General features: G+C 62.5%; 5 protein-coding genes across 5 annotated transcripts in view; 2 read left to right on the top strand and 3 right to left on the bottom strand.

Moving 5' to 3' along the window:
• The first annotated feature begins 394 nt into the window (after window positions 1-394).
• On the top strand, window positions 395-2125 carry AMSG_11323 (cycloartenol-C-24-methyltransferase). Its single transcript, XM_013897341.1, has 2 exons — window positions 395-608; window positions 997-2125. The coding sequence occupies exons 1-2, from the start codon at window positions 423-425 to the stop codon at window positions 2038-2040; spliced, it is 1230 nt and encodes a 409-aa protein (XP_013752795.1). The 5' UTR covers window positions 395-422; the 3' UTR covers window positions 2041-2125.
• Window positions 2126-2410: 285 nt separating this feature from the next.
• On the bottom strand, window positions 2411-5658 carry AMSG_11322 (uncharacterized protein; the record flags this gene model as incomplete). The annotated part of the gene is made up of 2 exons (XM_013897340.1): window positions 2411-5551; window positions 5612-5658. The coding sequence occupies 2 exons, from the start codon at window positions 5656-5658 to the stop codon at window positions 2428-2430; spliced, it is 3171 nt and encodes a 1056-aa protein (XP_013752794.1). The 3' UTR covers window positions 2411-2427.
• An 835-nt stretch (window positions 5659-6493) lies between these two features.
• Window positions 6494-7514, top strand: AMSG_11321 (uncharacterized protein). Its single transcript, XM_013897339.1, has 2 exons — window positions 6494-6579; window positions 7088-7514. The coding sequence occupies exons 1-2, from the start codon at window positions 6511-6513 to the stop codon at window positions 7460-7462; spliced, it is 444 nt and encodes a 147-aa protein (XP_013752793.1). The 5' UTR covers window positions 6494-6510; the 3' UTR covers window positions 7463-7514.
• On the bottom strand, window positions 7484-14059 carry AMSG_12437 (uncharacterized protein; the record flags this gene model as incomplete). Its single annotated transcript, XM_013897345.1, has 2 exons — window positions 7484-8076; window positions 8833-14059. The coding sequence occupies 2 exons, from the start codon at window positions 14057-14059 to the stop codon at window positions 7484-7486; spliced, it is 5820 nt and encodes a 1939-aa protein (XP_013752799.1).
• A 327-nt stretch (window positions 14060-14386) lies between these two features.
• AMSG_12436 (uncharacterized protein) overlaps window positions 14387-18119 on the bottom strand; it is a 4531-nt gene continuing 798 nt past the window's right edge. The window contains exons 2-3 of the mRNA XM_013897344.1: window positions 18023-18058; window positions 14387-17676 (exon numbers count right to left, since the gene is read on the bottom strand). Of these exons, the coding sequence (XP_013752798.1) occupies window positions 14465-17676; window positions 18023-18058 (3248 nt within the window). The 3' untranslated portion in view covers window positions 14387-14464. The remainder of the gene's footprint in view (window positions 17677-18022; window positions 18059-18119) is intronic.

Raw genomic sequence — 18119 nt, 5'->3', positions numbered from 1 at the left:
AGGGAACACGATAGAACTCACGCCCGAGCTCAAAGTCGCCCGCATCGGCACTCTCTACGCCCTCCTCGAGCGCGGCCTCGCTCCGTACTCCCCGGCTCGCGACAGCGTGGTTGACATGGTCGACGATCTTGCCGACCGCATCCAGGCCATTGTTCCCAGTTCACCCCTCCGCCCCTCACCCATGCCACACGCCACCTAACCCATCCGAGTACTACCCGCTCCCTGACACTCGCGCTGCGGTCATTGACGCGCTTATCGGTGCGAACAACGTCTCAGTCGTCGGTGTCAACGGTTCGAGAGAAACCATACATGGCGGAACAGAAGATGGCGATCTGGGTCTGCGAGTATGCGAGGTGGCATCCGTTTGCCAAAGTGACCGAATTTTCATCCACCATCTCTCTCACTTTCATTCTCTCCAAACCATGGGCATCAGCACCGGCCAGAAGTTCAAGCTCTTCTTCAAGCTCATTGTCACCGCTCCTGGTGCTATCATCAAGGGTGTTATTTCCTCCCTCATCAATGCCTTCCTTGGTGCTTCTGCTCTCAAGAAGCTTATCATCATCGGTGTCGTCGCCTTCCTCTACAAGACCCTCAAGTCACGCCACAAGGTATGCCCATACCCCCCCCCCCCGCCCCCCGTCCCCCCGTCCCTCCGCCTCCGCCTCCGCCTGCCATCCCCCCCTCTGCCACGTTGCGCCCCTTTCCCACCCTCTACCACTCGCTACACCCCAACACTCCCCACACACAAGGCACACACACATCACACACGTCCTTCACAACACCCTTCCTCTTTCCCCCTCTATCTCCCATACCCATACCCCCCACACACACCCAACCCCAACCCCCCCACCACACACACCCAACCCAACCCGTTGCGCCTGGGATCGCATGGCAGCGGTTTGTTTTTCCGCGCCGCTCCGCCAAAAGACCCCTCTCACCGCCTGCCCACTCACATCTATCATCGGTCATATATGGCCATGCTGAAAATGACACCAGTCGGCCTCGCTGCTTGGCATGAACCGGTCTTCCATGGATGAGTCTGCTGTGGCTGCTGTGGCTTCTTCCTACGAGCAGATGTTCGACTCGCAGGATGCCACCTCTCGCCTCGAGTCGTACACCACCGTCGTCAACTCGTACTACGACCTCGCTACCGACTTTTACGAGTGGGGCTGGGGCCAGAGCTTCCACTTTGGCACTCGCTTTGTCGGCGAGACCCTGACGGCCTCGGTCGCCCGCCACGAGCACTACCTTTCTTCTCATCTCGGCCTCAAGCCGGGCATGGACGTCCTCGACGTCGGCTGCGGTGTCGGCGGTCCCATGATCTCCATCGCTCGCTTCTCGGGCGCAAACCTGACTGGCCTCAACAACAACGCGTACCAGATCTCGCGTGGCCAGAAGCTGGTTGCCGAGGCCGGCCTTGCCGGCCGCTGTGGCTTTGTCAAGGCTGACTTTATGCACATCCCCGTCGAGGACGCCTCCTACGACGCCGTCTACGAGATCGAGGCCACTTGCCATGCCCCGGACCGCGTCGCCTGCTACTCGGAGATCAACCGCATCCTCAAGGACGGCGGCCTGTTTGGCGGCTACGAGTGGACCATGACTGACAAGTACGACCCGAACAACCCGGCCCACAACAAGATCAAGCACGACATCGCCATCGGCAACGGCCTCCCAGACATCATCACCTCGGAGGACGTCCGCCAGGCCCTCATCGACTCGGGCTACGAGATCGTCGAGTTTGTCGACCTCGCTCCCACCACCCCGGAGAACCCCATCCCCTGGTACTACGACATGCAGGGCTCGTACTCGCTCTCGCGCTTCCGCCTCACAAAGGTCGGCAAGTGGTGCTCCCACGCCCTCGTCAACGTCCTCGAGACCCTCGGCCTCTCCCCCAAGGGCTCCGTCAAGACCCACGAGATCCTCATCCGCGCCTCCGAGGGCCTCCTCGCCGGCGGCGAGCAGGAGCTCTTCACCCCCATGCTCTTCTTTATTGCCCGCAAGGTCTCCGACGCCCCGGCTGCCGCGGGCACCTCGTCCTAACTATCACCGTGCGGTCGTTCGGGCGCGTTGTCGCGCGCCTCAAAGTGAACAACACAGTACGCGATAAAGTCCTCTCCCCATCCCACTCTGCAGCCGCCGCCAGCCAGCCAGCCAACCAACAGCAGAACCGTGTCCTTGACCAGCTCGCGGTACTGGTCATGCTCAAACTTGTGCGAGAGCAGGGCCGGGGACTCGACAGGCACGTCTGGCACGACGGGATAGTCGTTGGCCACAAAGACCGCAGAGGCAGACATGACCATTGCCATCAGCACCATCAGCACCATCGCCACCTGCACAAAGCTCGACGGCTTCGAGGAGCGTGCTTTTGCCGTCGTCGTCGTCGTCGTTGTCGCCGCCGCCGCACATCGCCCACATGTCATCATCCTTTTACAGAATCTCCAGAAAGTGCTGCCGCCCACTGCTCCTGCTCCCCACCACGGCCTCGCGCACCACGCTTCGCAGCCGCTCCAACCCCCGCTCGGCATGCCCGCGAACAACCTCGTCGGCATCGTCGCGCGCAGCCACCGTGAGCGCGTGCCGCACGTCGCGCATCACGCTGCCGACTTGCGTCGCCTCCAACCCCAGGCCCTCAATCAGCAGCACGCTGACAAACGCCGCCGCCCGCCGAACGCTTGTGCTCTCGTCGCGGAGCAAGAGCGCAGACACGCCGACCACAAGCTCTTCCAGGCACCGCCGCACCGCCGCAGGCACCGGCGAAGCCCCTGCGAGCGTCGCGAGATTCGACAGCGCCGACGCGCGAACCTGCTCGTTCTCATCGCCGGCTTGCGCCAGAAACGCACGCACCATTCGCGGTGCATGCTCCGGAAGCAGGTCGCCCGCCATCAGTGCCACCCGCAGCAGCGCCTCGCCCAGCTTCAGCCGGTGCTGCTCACTCTGGCTCGCCGAGCCGTACGCTCGGATGAGATCGTCGAGGAACAGCGACGGCGCCGCGTCCACCACCGCCGCAAGGCCCTCCACAGCTGCCATAAACACAAACGAGTCATCGTCGCTTAGCTGCGACTCGAAGATCCGTTTCACCTCGCCCAGATGGCCTGCTGACAGCCCACCCTGCACAATCTTGCGGAGCTGGACAAGTCCGGCCGCTCGGACAGGGAGCAGTGGATCGCTCAGCGCCTTGAGCGCATCCCGCAGCCGCGCGCTCACACGGCCTCGTCCGCCAACGCCTTGCTCGTCCACCTCGCCCTCGCTGCTGCCTGCGGTAGCTGTCCTCGCCCACGCGGGATCGCGCGACACAATGAGCACCCGCAGCCGAGTCGCAGACTCGCGGATCGCCGCCACCACCCCGCTCGCCTTGCTTAGGCGCTCCAGCTCGGGAGCAAGCGCTTCCAGCGTCACTGCCTCCGCCTGCGACGTCATAGCCACCCGCCCGGTCACCACATACTCGACAAGCTGCAGCACAAGCCCAAGCGTTTCCTCCGCCTCGGACTTGAGCAGTGCCAGCGCAAGCCGGAGCATCTTGTCCACATCCGACCCGATGAGTGCTGCAATCGGCAGCTCGTCTGCCAGCACCGCGAGCATGTGCAGGACCCGCATCCGCTGCTCGCGGAGCAGCTCTGCCCTCGCGGCTGCCTCCATCTGGCCCACACTTGGTGCAGGCGCCTCTTCTGCCCGCACCCGCACCCTTGATTGCGACGCCGCCTCCAGCTTGGCCTCCAGCTCAGCCTCCAGCTGCGCTGCAATGGCGGCGTCGCGGGCACCTGCCTCGGTCGTCTGCTCCGCCCGCACGCCAGCAAACGCGTCGAGGAGGCCGAAAAACAACGCAGATGGCAGTCCGCAGTCGCGCGGCAGCACCTTGAGCAGGTCTAGCAGCACCTGCGCCTCACCCTCGATCGACCGCGCAGGCACAAGCTCGGCAAACCTCTCAAACGAAAGACCCGGCGTGTCCAAGGAGAGCGCCCGCACCTCGAGCGCCCCGCCGTCAGCCGGCGCAAACCAGGACACCGTCCGCCCCACCTGCGCAGAGAGGCCCGGCACGTTTGGCGCAGTAATGAGCTGAAGAAACGCGTCCGAGACCGTCGCTTCGTTGCAACGCGCCAGCCCAGCGAGTGTTGACACAATCCGCGCCCGCATGAACGATTTGGTCGCCGTCGCCGTCACCAGCAGCGCAAAGACAAGCGGGACGCCAAAGGCCAGCGCCTCCGCCGCGCGTGCCGGCAGTGGTGTGGCCGAGGCTGTCACCAGGTGCAGAATCCCCACAAGATGCGCCACCCGCCACGCCGGCACCACCTCGCGCACCGCATCGTCGACCTGAAGCCCATCTCCGGCTTCAGGAGGCTCGCTTCCGTACGCCTCGGCCTCGCACGGGACCGCAAGCAGCGACTCGGCTTCGTCAGGCGCTGCAAAGAGCGGGAAGAAAGGTGCAAAGAGTGGGCGGAGAAAATGTTCCTTCATCGCCACCGGGTGCGCTGCAAGCAGCATGTGGACCGTCAGCACCGCGGCGCGGGTCACCGCCGGCGACTCAATCTTGCCGTCACGGGCTGATGCCACTGCCGACGCCAGAATGCCCAGCAGCTGGACCCCGACCCGCGCCAGATACGTCGCTCGCGGCACAGTCGATGGCACGCGGCTAAGGTGTCGCACCGCTCGGCCCACTGTCGCCGCGTCGTAGTCGGACTCGTCGCCGCGGTCGAGCATCTGGCAAAGGAGCGCGTGGACCCCGCCGCGGGCAAGCAACGCATCACTCAGCACCCGCCGCGCAATCGGAACCAGCCACCGCGGCGACCGCCGCATCCGCGACCCGAGGAGGATCATCCCCACCTCGAGCGCCACGTCCGGCTGGACAGACGCCAACAGCCAGTGCGCCCGTGCCTCTGCACGCGCCGCATCCTGCACGCTCAGTGCGGTGTCAGGAGTCGCCGCTGCTGCTGCCGCCACCGCTGCTGCGCCGATAGCACCCGGCGAAGTAAATGACGCCGTCGCCGTTGCTGACGCTGCCAACGCCGCCGACGCCGCCGCCGGTGCGTGCGCAAGCTGCAGGTAGCCGGCGACCAGATCAACCGCGTGCTGCGCAAGGAGTGAGATGAGAATCTCGTTGGTGTTCTCCACCGTTAGCTCGGGCATGGCATCTGAGCCAAAGCCACCGAGGCCGACCAATCGCTCCAGCACGACAAACAGCTCGCTGGGAGAGTATGTGACGACAGCGAGTGAGCTTCTCGAGAACGACGGCGCGTTGGCGAGCGAAGCCAAAGCCGATGACCGCGCTTGAGGCGGCATTCCCACCCCTGGCAAGAGATGAACAGCAATGCCCCAGAGAACAACCATCTCCACCACTGTCCTGATCTTGGCCTTGTCGCTCAAGGCGACCTCATCCAGTGTCGCCAGACCAGGACCGAGCTCATCAGCCAACACCGCCAGAGCATCCAGAGCAACAAAGACCACCTTTGTCCGACCACCACATCCAGTCAGCTGAGAAGGAAGCACAACATGACCAAACTCTTCCTCATACCGCTTGCTCGCCTCCTCCAGCACCTCGTCCACCTCGACCGTCCCCCTCCCACCACCACCACCACCGTCACCGCCGCCACCACCACCACCGCCGCCCATAACCGACCCCAGTGCTTCCAGCACCGCCATCACCCTCCGTAGACCATTGCTCATGCTCATTGTAGTTGACTCCCACTCAGACTCGAGTGTTGCTCCCCTACCCGTACCCATACTGCCCGCCTTTGTCGCTCTCTTGAGCCGTCTCGCCGTGTGTCGCCGTCTGTCGCCGTCTGTCGCCGTCTGTCGCCGTGTGTCGCCGTGTCGCCCGAGTCCCTCCCCCCCCCCCCGCCCCTCCCCCCGCCCCCCCCCCCCGCCCCCCGCTTCGTCGCCTCCTCACTCACTCTAGGTCCCCTCACAGTCACAGCACGCATGATCTGGCTCATCTACCACCATCAATGGTATGATCGAGTGTACTAGAGAGGGAGAAAGAAGGTGATGACTGTGGTTTGATGAGCATTGTGTGATCAGTGAGTGGCTGGTCTTCCCAGCCCGTGGTCGCATGGTCTCTGTGTGGCGCACGGGGTACGCACTGGGCTTGGGCGAGAGAACCATCTATATCATCGCCATGTCAAAGCTAGAGAAGAAGCACAACATCATGATGTATCCACCGTGCTGGTTTGATTTGATCCGTCCCGTCATGACAGTGTCTCCGAGCCGCCGCCGCAACAAGCACCCGCGCGCCGTCAAGCCGTCAACTCGTCACCTGGCTCAGGTCCACCCCTATCTTTGACGCCCTCTACCATGACCACTATACACGCGATGACTACAACATCTCAACCACAACCTCTCCATGTGTTGTACTATAAACATTCCGACAATCAGCTCAATCAGAGTCACCAACTTCCTGCACGAGCCGCGTCCGCAACCAGCCCCCCCCCCCCCTCCCCCCCACGCCAGCACGCTGCTGCCAAGCCGCCAAGCCGTCCGATGGCCCTCGTCAACGACACCTCTCTTTGACGCCCCAGCATGGCTGTTGTGCAGGGCAACAAGGCACTGACCGACTTTACCGTCCGCAGTGGAGAGCGCTTTGTCTCGGTATGGACCATCTGTCTGTGTCTCTCTATGGATGTGTGTGGTGGGGGGGGGGGGCGGGAGGGAGAGGGCGACTTGCTGTGATGGCCTGGCCACCTCGACGCCATCGGTTCTGATGATGCGGCGGGGGGGCAGCAAGGCATACCATAGTCATTGGAGTATATCGATGGTGTGTGTAGTGTGTGGTGTTTGAGGGATGATGATGATGATGATGTGGATGTAGTCTCGGTGGCTGTCGAGAGTGTGGTCCATGGATGGTCTGGCTATCATTACCGCTGGCGGACAGAGGTAGAGGGCGGGAGAGAGACAGGGACGGGGACAGGCGTAGAGAGAGGGGCACCCTCTCATCCCTCTCTCATGCAATCACTCACACATGTCTCACGCATCCTTGCTCAACCACCGATTGCACGGGCGCTAATCACACCGACGGGCACCACGCACCGCTACGGATCGGACGGACACCAACCGGACGAACATCGCGCACCGATTACACGGGGGAGCGGAACGATAGCAATACTACGATGTGCTCAACTCGGCCAAGGCAGAGATGCATCACTTCTACGGGCCGGCAGCAGTGGTGGTGTGGAATGGATTCCCTGTCCCGGCCTCGAGCTTGCAGGCGTTCTTCTCGTCGTCGCTGCCAGTGGCAAAGTTCTCCACCACATCGGTCGACTGTCAACCTGTTCCGGGCGTCCTGCCCGGCTCAGACGGCAACACCGCCATGGCCAACATCCTCGTTGCGGTCGCAGGGGAGATTGACTACGGCAAGAACGTCATCAAGACCTTCTCCCAGACCTTCCTTCTCGTACAGGACACGTCCAAGCCCAAGGCTGTCTTTATTATCGCCTCGGACACCTTCCGCGAGGTCGGCGCCACCACCGAGTAGCCTCTCTGTTTACCCGGACGCTCACAGCTGGGCGATAAACTTGTCGAGCTCGTCCTCCTGGGTCAGGTACTTTTCCAGGAACATGTCGACCTCGACATCGTCGACGTCGGGCGTCACCTCCCACGCGTTGTTGTACACCCACGCACCGTCGTTCTCGCGAGCCGATGCCTCCTTGTCCGACATGAGTATGGCCCGCCCGTTGAGCGGCTCCGAGCAGAGGAGCAGGCCGGTCTCATTAAAGACCTTGATGGCGACGTCGTTCTTTCCGCCGCGAAACGGCGTGGTGAACTCAAAGAACCACAGGCCGGCCTCCTCGCGGTCGCTGACCATAGCCAGATCACCGGCCAGGAACCTGTTCTCGCCCACGTCCAACGCCTCGAGGTAGAACCCATTGGCGTGCATCTGGCTCGCGTGGAAGCGCCACAACTGGCCCACATCGGTATCGTACGACGAGATGTGAGCTCCGCCACGCGCACCGTTGAGACACATCGGCTCAGATCGAAGCACATCATACGGCGTCCGCCGCCAGACTCCCACGTAGTAGTTATAACTCGGCGGGAAGACGTTACCCACAATGGGCGCACCACCTGCATGACCAGCAAAAGAGGAAGCACCTCCACCAAGCGATCCCGAGGCCAAACCACCACCGATGGAAGTACCTTGACCCAAGCCATAATCCCTTGACTTCCTCCGTTCCCCCATGCTCCTCGAGGAATTCATGCCAGGGAATACCTTGGATGACGAGACAATGTCCTCGACATCAGCGCCAGAGTACCGCCTCTCCGCACCTTGTCCCCCGCCGACCTTTCGCGGCGAGCTATCACCACCTCGACAGAACGATACGCAACCATTACAACCACCATATTTGACACACATATACCCATACCATACATACGTAAGTATACTCAGTTACAGCTTTGTACTACAAGTCTATCCCTCATACCCGCTCGCCCCGCGCACAGCATGCCGAACACCGCCACCGCCCGTTGACTCACTTTGCGCGCCAACGGCAGCCACCCACTCGCTCACCCGCTGACCCACAGCCACTGCCACAGCACCACTGCCACAGCCCCACAGCCCCACAGCCACAGCCATTGGTCACTACCAGCCATATTCACCCATCTACCATGGGCAATCATAACCATACCGTTCGAGTGCTTCATACAGCCCATTCGAGTTGAATCGTGATGGTGATCCTCCATGGAACGACATCACCCTCGGCCTTTCGCCTGTGAAGAGATGTGCTCGCTCTCACCACCGTTTGCCGCCCGCCGCCACACCAGCAGTGACAAGCAAGGGCACGGCTCGGTCAGGGTGCGGGCCCCCTCTACTTGATCACACTGCTGCGCTTTACAAGCACTCAAAGTCACTGTCTTGCAGGCCGCGGACAAGGTCTGCGAGCGTGTCCGAGTGGACGCGATCCAGAGGGCACTCGAGCCAGCAGGAGCGGAGGATGCGGATGAGTTTGGCCGAGGCCAGGACGTCGTCGAGCGGCGGGAGCTCGACGCAGCGGATCTTGTGGGCAACCTCCATAGCGGATGAGCCAGTAAACGGCGAGTCGCAGGTCACCATCTCGTACACCATCGACGCAAACGAAAATACGTCCGACGCTGGGCCAACAGTCTCCCCGCCAAGCTCCTCGGGCGACATGAACGAGACGTTCGGCGACATGGTCATTGTGGCGATCCCGGTCTTGATATCGGTGGTGCCGGCGTCCGTGAGGATGACCCGCCTCGCCGACGAGTCGCAGAGCATGACGTTCGATGGCTTGATGGCCCCGTGAACCAGCCGGGCGGCGTGCAGCTGCGCAAGGTGCTGCGCCGTCCCTACCACAATCGACCTCATCATCTCGGACGTCCCAGTTCCCAGCTCAAGCATGTCGCGGACAGAGCCGTGCTTGTAGTACGGGAGCACGACGGCGATGAACGGCTTGAAGACGCAGATGGTTTGCGGCCCGGCAATCACGTTGTCGCCGGCCGTCCGCGACATCTGCAGCATGTTCGCCATTCCGCATGCAAACGCTACCTGCGCCTCGGGCGAGAGGCTCTGCTCGAGCAAGATCTTGACAAACACTCGCGATCCGGCAAGCGTCGAGACCACAGACTGGGTGTACGCCGTCATGCCCATCACCATGCCGCGCTGCACCAAGTTGCGCATCTCGCCCACAGGCATGAAAAACGACGACCCTTCTTCAGACAGCGCCACCACGCCCACAAACCCAGCCTTGCCACCGATCTTGCCCGCCCGCGACGCCAGCGAGCCAGCGTGTGCCGTCGTAAAAGATGCCACAGACAGGTCCGACAACTCACGCGAGACACCCGACACGCCTGCCGACATCGATACCCCTGTTGCCGCCATCGCTGCGCAGCTCGGCCGGCCCATTCCCAGCCCAGACTCGTACATGCCTGAAGTCTCGCCCTCCTCGGTCGCCATCAGCCGCATCTCGTGATCAGGGAACACCAACTGGCTCACGCCCGTGATCCGAGTTGGCACAACATGAGCCTTGACCGCGCTCTGGTGCTCGGCCGCGAGCACGCCCTCCACGTCGGACACCAGCGAGTCAACCATAAACACGCCGTGCTCCTTTCGCGCCTCCCGGATACTTGCTGTCACAAACGAGACGCCCGCCGCTGCATCACCGGAGAACGACTGCTGCTTGTCAGTGGTCAGCGCTCCCACAGCCACCTGCGCTTCGATGTGTCCTTCGGCAACTGCAAGGACCACTCCGCCGTGGTCGGCCATGCCCATCGTCATCGACGCCGCAAAGACCACCATCTGCGCCGCCACCTGCGACAGTACCACTGCGTCGGCCACGGTCACCTGCGCAAGGACCGACGACGACTCGCGGACCGCCGCCTGGAGCGCCGTGTGGAACAGGAGTAGCACGTCGCGCGCACGATCTGCGTCTTCCAGTAGCGCTTGCTTGCCCACCGGGCACGAGACCCGGATCGCCACCACCTTGCCGGTCGGTAGGGCCGTTGTCGTCGGCAACACAATGTTCTCAGACACGTAAATTGCGCCCAGTCGCGCCACAATCGTATCAAACTGGGGCCGCGCCGCTGCATCGGACTCCCAACACGAGACGACGAGCGGGACCACATGCTGCGCCCACGTCGGTACAAGTGAAAGCGCAGGCCGAAGCGTACCGAGCGAAACCTCGAGCGCAACTGTTACCGGATTACGCCCCGCATACGGTGCCGACCGTGTTAGCATCTCCCACACTGTCACGCCAAATGCATACACGTCCGATGCCTCCGATGCCGCCTCGGCGCCGTTGTTGAGTACCTCAGGTGCTGTCCACAGGAGCGAGCCCAGATTACCCTCGCCAGCTCCGCCAAGGAGTCCAGCAGAGAGTTGCGACGAGCGCGACATCGCCGCGTCGACCGATATCACGGTAGCCGATGTCGACGTTGTGCCCGCTGTCGCCACCGTTGCAAACGGGTTCGGGTCGTGCCCGCCCGAGCCCGACCCGTCCGAGCCCGAGGGCGTCTGATGCGCTTTGCGCAGCCGCCGCAACTGCCGCGCCCGCCGCCGCTGTAACTTGCGCGAGACAGCACTCTCTGACGCTTCAGCCTCCTTTTTGACCGACGAGAGGCCAAAGTCGCAGATCTTGGGCACCCACCCGGCGTCAAGGAGCACGTTGAGCGACTTCATGTCCCGATGCACCACGCCGGCATGCTGCAGAAAGCTCAATCCGAGCGCCACACAGTGCGCCCACCACATCAGCAGGTTGAGCTCCAGATTGAACGAGTAGTTGTGGAGGATTGAGTAGAGCGAGCCGTTGGGCACAAACTCGATGACCAGCCCGGCCGGATCAATGACAATACCCATGAACAGCACAATGTGCGGGTGTCGCAGCTTGAGCAGGACTTGCGCCTCGTCCACAAACGCCGCAAGCCGCGCGTTGTCACCTTCCATGCCGTGCATGTGCTTGACCGCCATCGGCGAGCCACGCCACGTCGCCAGGTACACCGTGCCGAACGAGCCGGTGCCAAGCGTTCGCGACACAGCAAGCTCGCTGAGGGGAATCACAAGATCTTTGTCGACCTCGAGCTTGACAACTACGTCGCGGGTGTAGATGTAGTACACCGCGCCGCCTAGGCCGACGCAGAGGATCAAGGCCAGCCCGACCAAAATGCCCACCAGCATGTGATCCATTGTTGTCGCCGTTCTGCCAGGCGACCCGCATCCGCCGCGCCGACACGGATCCAGCAGCAGCAAGCTGCCGCACTCCGCGAGCGAGAGCACGCCCAGCGCCTCCACCGCCGTCACGTTGTCAAGGGCAACAAAGCCCGAAGACTCGGCCGTCTCGTGAGCGTCGTCGGAAATCACAATCCACTCGTATAGCTCGGCCACAAGCTGCCGCTCGCGACAGTGGGAGTCGCGTCTCTTGTCCTCGATCACAAGATAGTTGTAGCCCGTCAGCGGCCACGAGAACTCGCCCGGCAAGTCGGCCAGCACCTTGACAAACGGCTGGAGCGTCGAGATCGGTGGCATATCGCGTGCCACAGCCATAGCGGCTGCCACGTTGCCTGCCAGCGGTCGAATCGTCGCGCCGGCTCGATTGATGAGCGAGAGTTCGTGAAGCCCGGTGGTGTCAGCAAGCGAAAGCGTGAGATAGCCGAGGGTGTTCTTGGTCACGCCGAGCGCACGTGCCACCTCGACCTCGGTATCCTTGCGCCGAATGCACGCCGAGCCAGCAGAGACGCCAGACTCGCCGGGCCAAAACCCTGGCGGCACAAACTCGGTCACGCCATACGTCTCCTTCCAGTCGTCGGACATCGACGAGAGCGCCTGTGTAAGGATGCCGGTCACGCCTGATCGCTTGCCGAGAACATAAACGCAAATGGTGGCGTTGGGGAGCCACGGCGCAAGTACTGGATTGAGTGCCTTGATCTGCGCGTCGTCCCAGGTCGTGACACGCGCAAGGAAAATGTCGGCGAGCACGCTCCGTGAGAGTACCATGGTCGGCAGCCCGTTCGGCGCACCGTCTTTGTACGCGATCGAGTACGGAAGAGCGAGCGATGTCGCCGACATCGGCAGGACAAGCGCGTCCGAGTGGACAAGAGCATCGGCTTCGGTAAGGCCATGGTCGGTGCAGCCAAACACGTTCTCATCGATCATCAGAGCATCGACGACTTCGCCGTGCTCGTCATAGCGCACGTGCGCGCGGGCGAGCGAGTTGAAGAGCGCGAGCCATGCCTCAAGGAGTGGAAGCGCAACCGTTTCACCTCCGCCGCGCGCAAACCGGGCGTGCCGGAGCACAAGCTTGCCGTTGCATCGCACATCCTCAAGCTTGGTCACCGAATGCTCGCGGATCGCCGCTGGAAGTCCGACATGGCCGAGCCGCCACTCGTTGTCGGCCACAAACAGATTGTCCATTAAGTGCGTCATTCCCACAACAGAGTCGGCCAGTGCTTGGCAGTACGTCTGCGACATGCTGTCGAGCTCGTGCGGAAAGAGTACCCACTCTAAATACGAGAGTGGCCAGGAAAACGGCGTCGTCGAGTAGAGCGGTGAGAGATCCGATACATGCATCGACTCGGAAGCCGTCAGGACCGAACCATGGCCTAGCGGCGTCGGCTTGCCCAGCGGCATCTGCAAGAGCGGAACGTGAACTTCGTGTGACCAATGCGGGTTGTACGCCTCGGATGTGATGAGCGAGAATGCATGCGTCGTTCGCAACACCTCCAGCCCAGCCTCAGCCGCCCCAGACACGCTTCGAATCGACGCGTCGGGGTGGTTGCTGCGGTGGTTCACTCGCGTCGTGCCGCTGGCCCGATGGAGCTCGTTGGGCGTCGAGTAGATGAGGTGCGGGTCGGTGACCCCCGTCTTGGCAGCCTGCAGCAAGATCCGTAGCTTGAGCTCGGCCACAACGTGCTCCACGACTGGATCGTCGTAGACAAAGAGCTCGATGGTGGCATTGGGAAGGATTAGATCGGGGTTGTGCGCTGCAATGCTCGGATGCGACCATTTTGTTACCGTGCCGTCCCAGATGGCAGCCACTAGGGCCGGCGAGAGCACCAAGTCGGTGCCAAACTCGGGAATGTTGGCCATCGGCACAAGGAACGAGACCGCCGCTGGCGCCGCGCCCAGCAGCGTCTCGCACTTGACGTTGATTGCCGCCAGCTGCGGGGGGCAGTGTTCCTGTAGAAACGTGTCTGCCGATGAGATCTCCACAGCAACTCCGCCAGTGAGATACTCGTTCTCCGCCAGGTCCGGCATGGGCAAGTCCACGTCATGATGCAAGCCAGCCATGTGCTCCACCGCGGTAGCGTGATTCTCCTCGAGCAGCCGATACCGCCAAACCGAGTCGGAAAACGTGAGCTCCGCCATGGTCCGAGAACCCGAAGCCATCTCTGACAGCGACGGCGACGACGACGACGACGATGTCGACGTTGCTGGTGACGATGCGTCCCATGGCGACTCAAACGGCGAAGACGACGATGACGACGATGACGACGATGACGAGGACGACGAGGACGAGGAGGAGGAGGAGGAGGAGGACTTGATGGTAGACAGAGTATCATCCGAGTTGAACGTGTTGAACGTCGACATTGAGAGCGTTCGTCCGGCAAATGACAACAGATCAGTCATGGACGAGCGACCAACGAGAACGTCTGCACGCTCATTGTCGGTGTTCCCTCGAACGAGAGTCAAAGGAAAAGCGAGCAGGAGAGCAACCATGACAAGTTGGTGTAGGGAAGCCACAAACCGGACTTGCATACCACTTATGTAAACCCTCATAACAAATGCTTGTGTCTTTTTATAGTTGACGTACTCCGCGTACTTGCGTCACGTGTTGCTTCTCCTTGTCCCCACGCTCTCGCCCAGTGACTGTTCCCCGTAACCTCCTCTCTTTTGCCGCACCTGCCACACACAACCTTGCCGTGAAAGTTCCATGAGATCTGCAATGCCAAAATAGTTGGCTTGGGGGGTTTTTTGGCGTTTTTTGGCTTCTTTTGTGGACACGCATGCGTTGAGGGGAGAAAGGGGGGGAAGCTACTTGCGGAGCGCGGCGGAGACGACGTTCGGGAGAGAAAAATTAGAGTCTGCAGGCGTAGCAAAAAAGGGCGCCAGTCGTGGATCGGTCTCGATCTTGTGGGAGAGCTCTGCATAGCGGTCCTTGTGGGTGTCCTTGAGCTCCTTGAGCCGCGAGGCGAGGACGTTGATCTGGAAGATGCGGGTGGCCATGGTATCGGTGTACTCCTCGTTTTGCTCAGGCGAGGTGTCGACTTGGCGGTTGAAGGCATCCTGCGAGTCGCGGAGCACCTTGTCGAGCTCGGCGAGCCGCCGCTGGATGATGTCTGCCCGCTCGAGGACCCGCGACTGGAAGTCCTGCAGGCACTGTCGCTTGATCTGCAGCGCTTCGTGCTTGTTTCGCGGCGGCGCGTCGGCGTCGTAGTACGGAGCAAGAAAGTCAAACTCTTTGGTGAAGAGCTGCTCGGTGAGCACAGCCGTGGGGAGCTTCTCGGGCCGTGGCGCCGATCGCGAGTCGGGGCCGGCCGCCGCCCGCCGCGCCTTGCGCCGCTTGACGTCGTAGATGGAGAGCACGAGGTCGCCGAGCGACTTGGCCTCGGTGTCGCGGATCCGGAGGATGGTGCGGAACTCTTCTTGTTTGACCTCGCAGCTCGAGAGCATGTCGTTGCGCGCGCTCTCCAGCCGAGCGTACGTCTCCAGCAGCTCGGCGGGCGTCGGCTCCAGCGCAAGCGGATCTTCGAGCTCGGGATCATGTCCGTCTTTGACTGTGCAAATGATGGGCTCGATGCCGACCTGCTCGACAGCTTCGAGGAGGAGTTCGACTCGGACGTCGATGTGTAGGCCGCCGGCGCGCTGCTTGGCGCGAGCGCGCGCTGCGTGGTGCGGCGCGCTGTGCCCACCGTGCGCCGAGTTGGTCGTCTTGAGCGAAGCCACGCCGTGGAACGAGTTGCGCAGCGAGTCCTCGGCCTGAAGCCGGACAATCTTGCCGCGCGGACCCTTGCGAGTCGCGTGGGTCACGGCGGCATTGGGCTCGACGCCCGTCAGCAGCTTGCTGTTGAGGGTGTAGGTCTCGACCCGCGGGAGCACGAACCCATGCCGCCGGTGGTACCGCACCTCGATGCTCCCGTCCCGACCAAAGCTGTACTTGGCCACCGGCCGCGGATGCCGGCTCGGCGGCTGGATCGGCCCTGATACCTCGTCACCGTGCTCCTCGGTTGCCCGCGAAACCGGACGCAATGGCTTGGCGGCCGGATCCGCCTGCAGCGCCACCCGCGGCGCGTCGGTGGCTGCCGCCGCCGGCAATGGTCGTGGCGTCGAGCTCGGTGCAGCCTGTGAGCGAGCAGAGCCGCGCGCCCGACTCCGCCGCGAGCCGCCGAGCACAAACGCCGGTGTCTCCTGCGGCTTGCCGCGGGACTGCACGCTCTCAACGGCACTACCCGTGTAGTGCAGGACCCGGCGGCGGAGCGCGTCGTCATGGACGTCCCAACGCTCGCCGTACACCTCCTCCCAGCGCTCGCCGTAGACGTCCTCGAGCGAGGCGAGCCGATCAAGCCGTGCCGAAGCGTAGAACTCCAGTTTCAGCGAAGTAGGCGTGTCGTGGACAGCCTTGAGGTGGTGGCCACGGCCAGGTCCGTAGACCCAGCGGGTGATGTGCTCGAGTGGACGGTACTCACGGCGCTCAAGCTTGTCGGGCCGGTGCGCGTAATGCTCGACGACGCCAACAATGGCAGCGTTGGCCTCAGACGCGCCCAGCTCAATGACTCTGCGGACAAGGCCGTCCGCAGTAGCATACGGCGCAAAGACGTCGACAACAGCCTTGGCATACCGGAGTCGCTTGCGGCCGCCGGGATAGCGGGACTCGACTTCATCGCGCGGCACGTCGAGCATCTCCACCCACGATGCCGGCATCTCCAGGCGCAGGCCTTCGCCGACGCGCTCCGACGGTGCGAGATTGACAACCATACCAGCCTGCACCTGCGTGTGGTCCACCGACGCCCGTGACAGTGTTCGCAGCGAGAGTCGCGACGCTGTACCGGGCATGCCCGTCGACATCGTCCCGCCGTCGGACGAGAGGTCGTCCACAAACGTTGACGAGTCGTCGCCGTCGTCGGCGAGGCTTGCCTGGCTCTGCATCATGCGCGACTCGGAGCGGGCCATAGTATCAGCAGGGAGCATGAGCGGCTCCCATGCGGTGAGATCGTCGAGATCGAGCGAGATTTCGCTCGAAGATGCCGTTGGAGACGGGTACTCTTGCATGTTGATCCACACGCCCGAGGCGTTGAAAACACTCTCGATACGGTAGTAAGATGAATCGTCAATGTCGACCTGGTGGCCAGTAGTCGCTTCGATGAAAAACGCGTTCTCGATGTCGCGTGGCCCAGGCATGACAAGGACCCAGGCATGGACCCGCGCCCCGTCAAGCTCGTCGCGCGCAGCCTCGGCGGCTTCAGCGGCAATCTCCTCCTCCATCGCTTTGGCCAGCGCAGCTGCACGCTCCGCTTCGGACGCGGCGGCAGCCTCGGCGTCACGGGCCTCAAACCGCGACTCGAGACGAGCCCGCGAGCCGACCACAAAGCGCGGCGCCGGTGGCTTGGCATCTGTGGCCTCGGGTAGAGGCGGCGGAGTGATGTCCGGACAAGCGGCGTGCGAGAGATCGCGTAGCGTGTGGTACTTGTGGGCGTATCCGTAGACAACATACGCGTCGTAGCCAACGCCGAGCAGCAGCGAGCAGAGGAGAACCGAAAAGTCAAAGGCGTCGCCGGCGCGCCATTGCAAGACCGCAGTCGGCGACGGAAGATGAGCTGGCGGCGCCGTCGGCGGCTCCAGTCGCTCATACAACAGGTAGTCGGCCACAAACTCAGCGGCGCCCTTCCACTCGTAGACCTCGTCATAGCGAAGCTGGCTCGGTCTCAGGGTGGTAGACACGACCTTGGGCACCAGAGCCTCGTTGAGCCGCACCAGCAGCGGATCGGGCCGCTCCGGATACAGCGCCACAAACTGGGCCCGGAAGTTGGCCACATACTCGAGCACCACCCGTTCGTCGCGCGAGTGCTTCCGGTACGACTCAGGCAAGCTCTTGGCCTTGATCTTGGCGATCCGCTGGATCTTGGTCTCGGCTGGCGCCTCTTGTAGCGGCGGCAGCAGCTCCTCGCCAGCAAACAGGGTCTTGAGCAGAACCGGATCATCAGTCCGGCCAATGCCAAAGTCGACTTCGGTGAGGAAGGTCTTCCCGTCTGCAGACGAGAATGAGGAACCGGATGTCGTAGTAGTCGACGATGCCGATGAGCCTGGTCGACCACTAGCTGCATCCGCGACTTGTCTCGCCGCCGCTTCTGCTTCTGCCTCTGCCTCTACATCCTCACTACCACCAGCAGATGTAGATGTGCCCATACTAACCATAGCTGCCGTCGCTGCCGCCATGACTACTTCATCATCATCATCATCATCAGCATACCCGAGTCCGTCACCTGCACCAACCCGACTACCATCTGCCAAATCAACAACATTGACCTGACCATGTTCATCATCATCAAAGGTCACCCGACCAGGACCACCACCATTCCCGCTTGTCGCACTCACAGGTCGCCTCGGACTTGTCGGTGACCTCGGTGTCGTCTGTGTCGCACTAGTGGGGGCGGGGGGGGGGGGGGGGTAGGTCCGTAGAGTATTGGTTCGG

Source organism: Thecamonas trahens, assembly GCF_000142905.1.
Source record: "Thecamonas trahens ATCC 50062 unplaced genomic scaffold supercont1.75, whole genome shotgun sequence".
NCBI lineage: Eukaryota > Apusomonadida > Apusomonadidae > Thecamonas > Thecamonas trahens.
The sequence above is the reverse complement of the archived record's forward strand: the minus strand, read 5'-3'. Positions and strand labels throughout refer to the sequence as shown.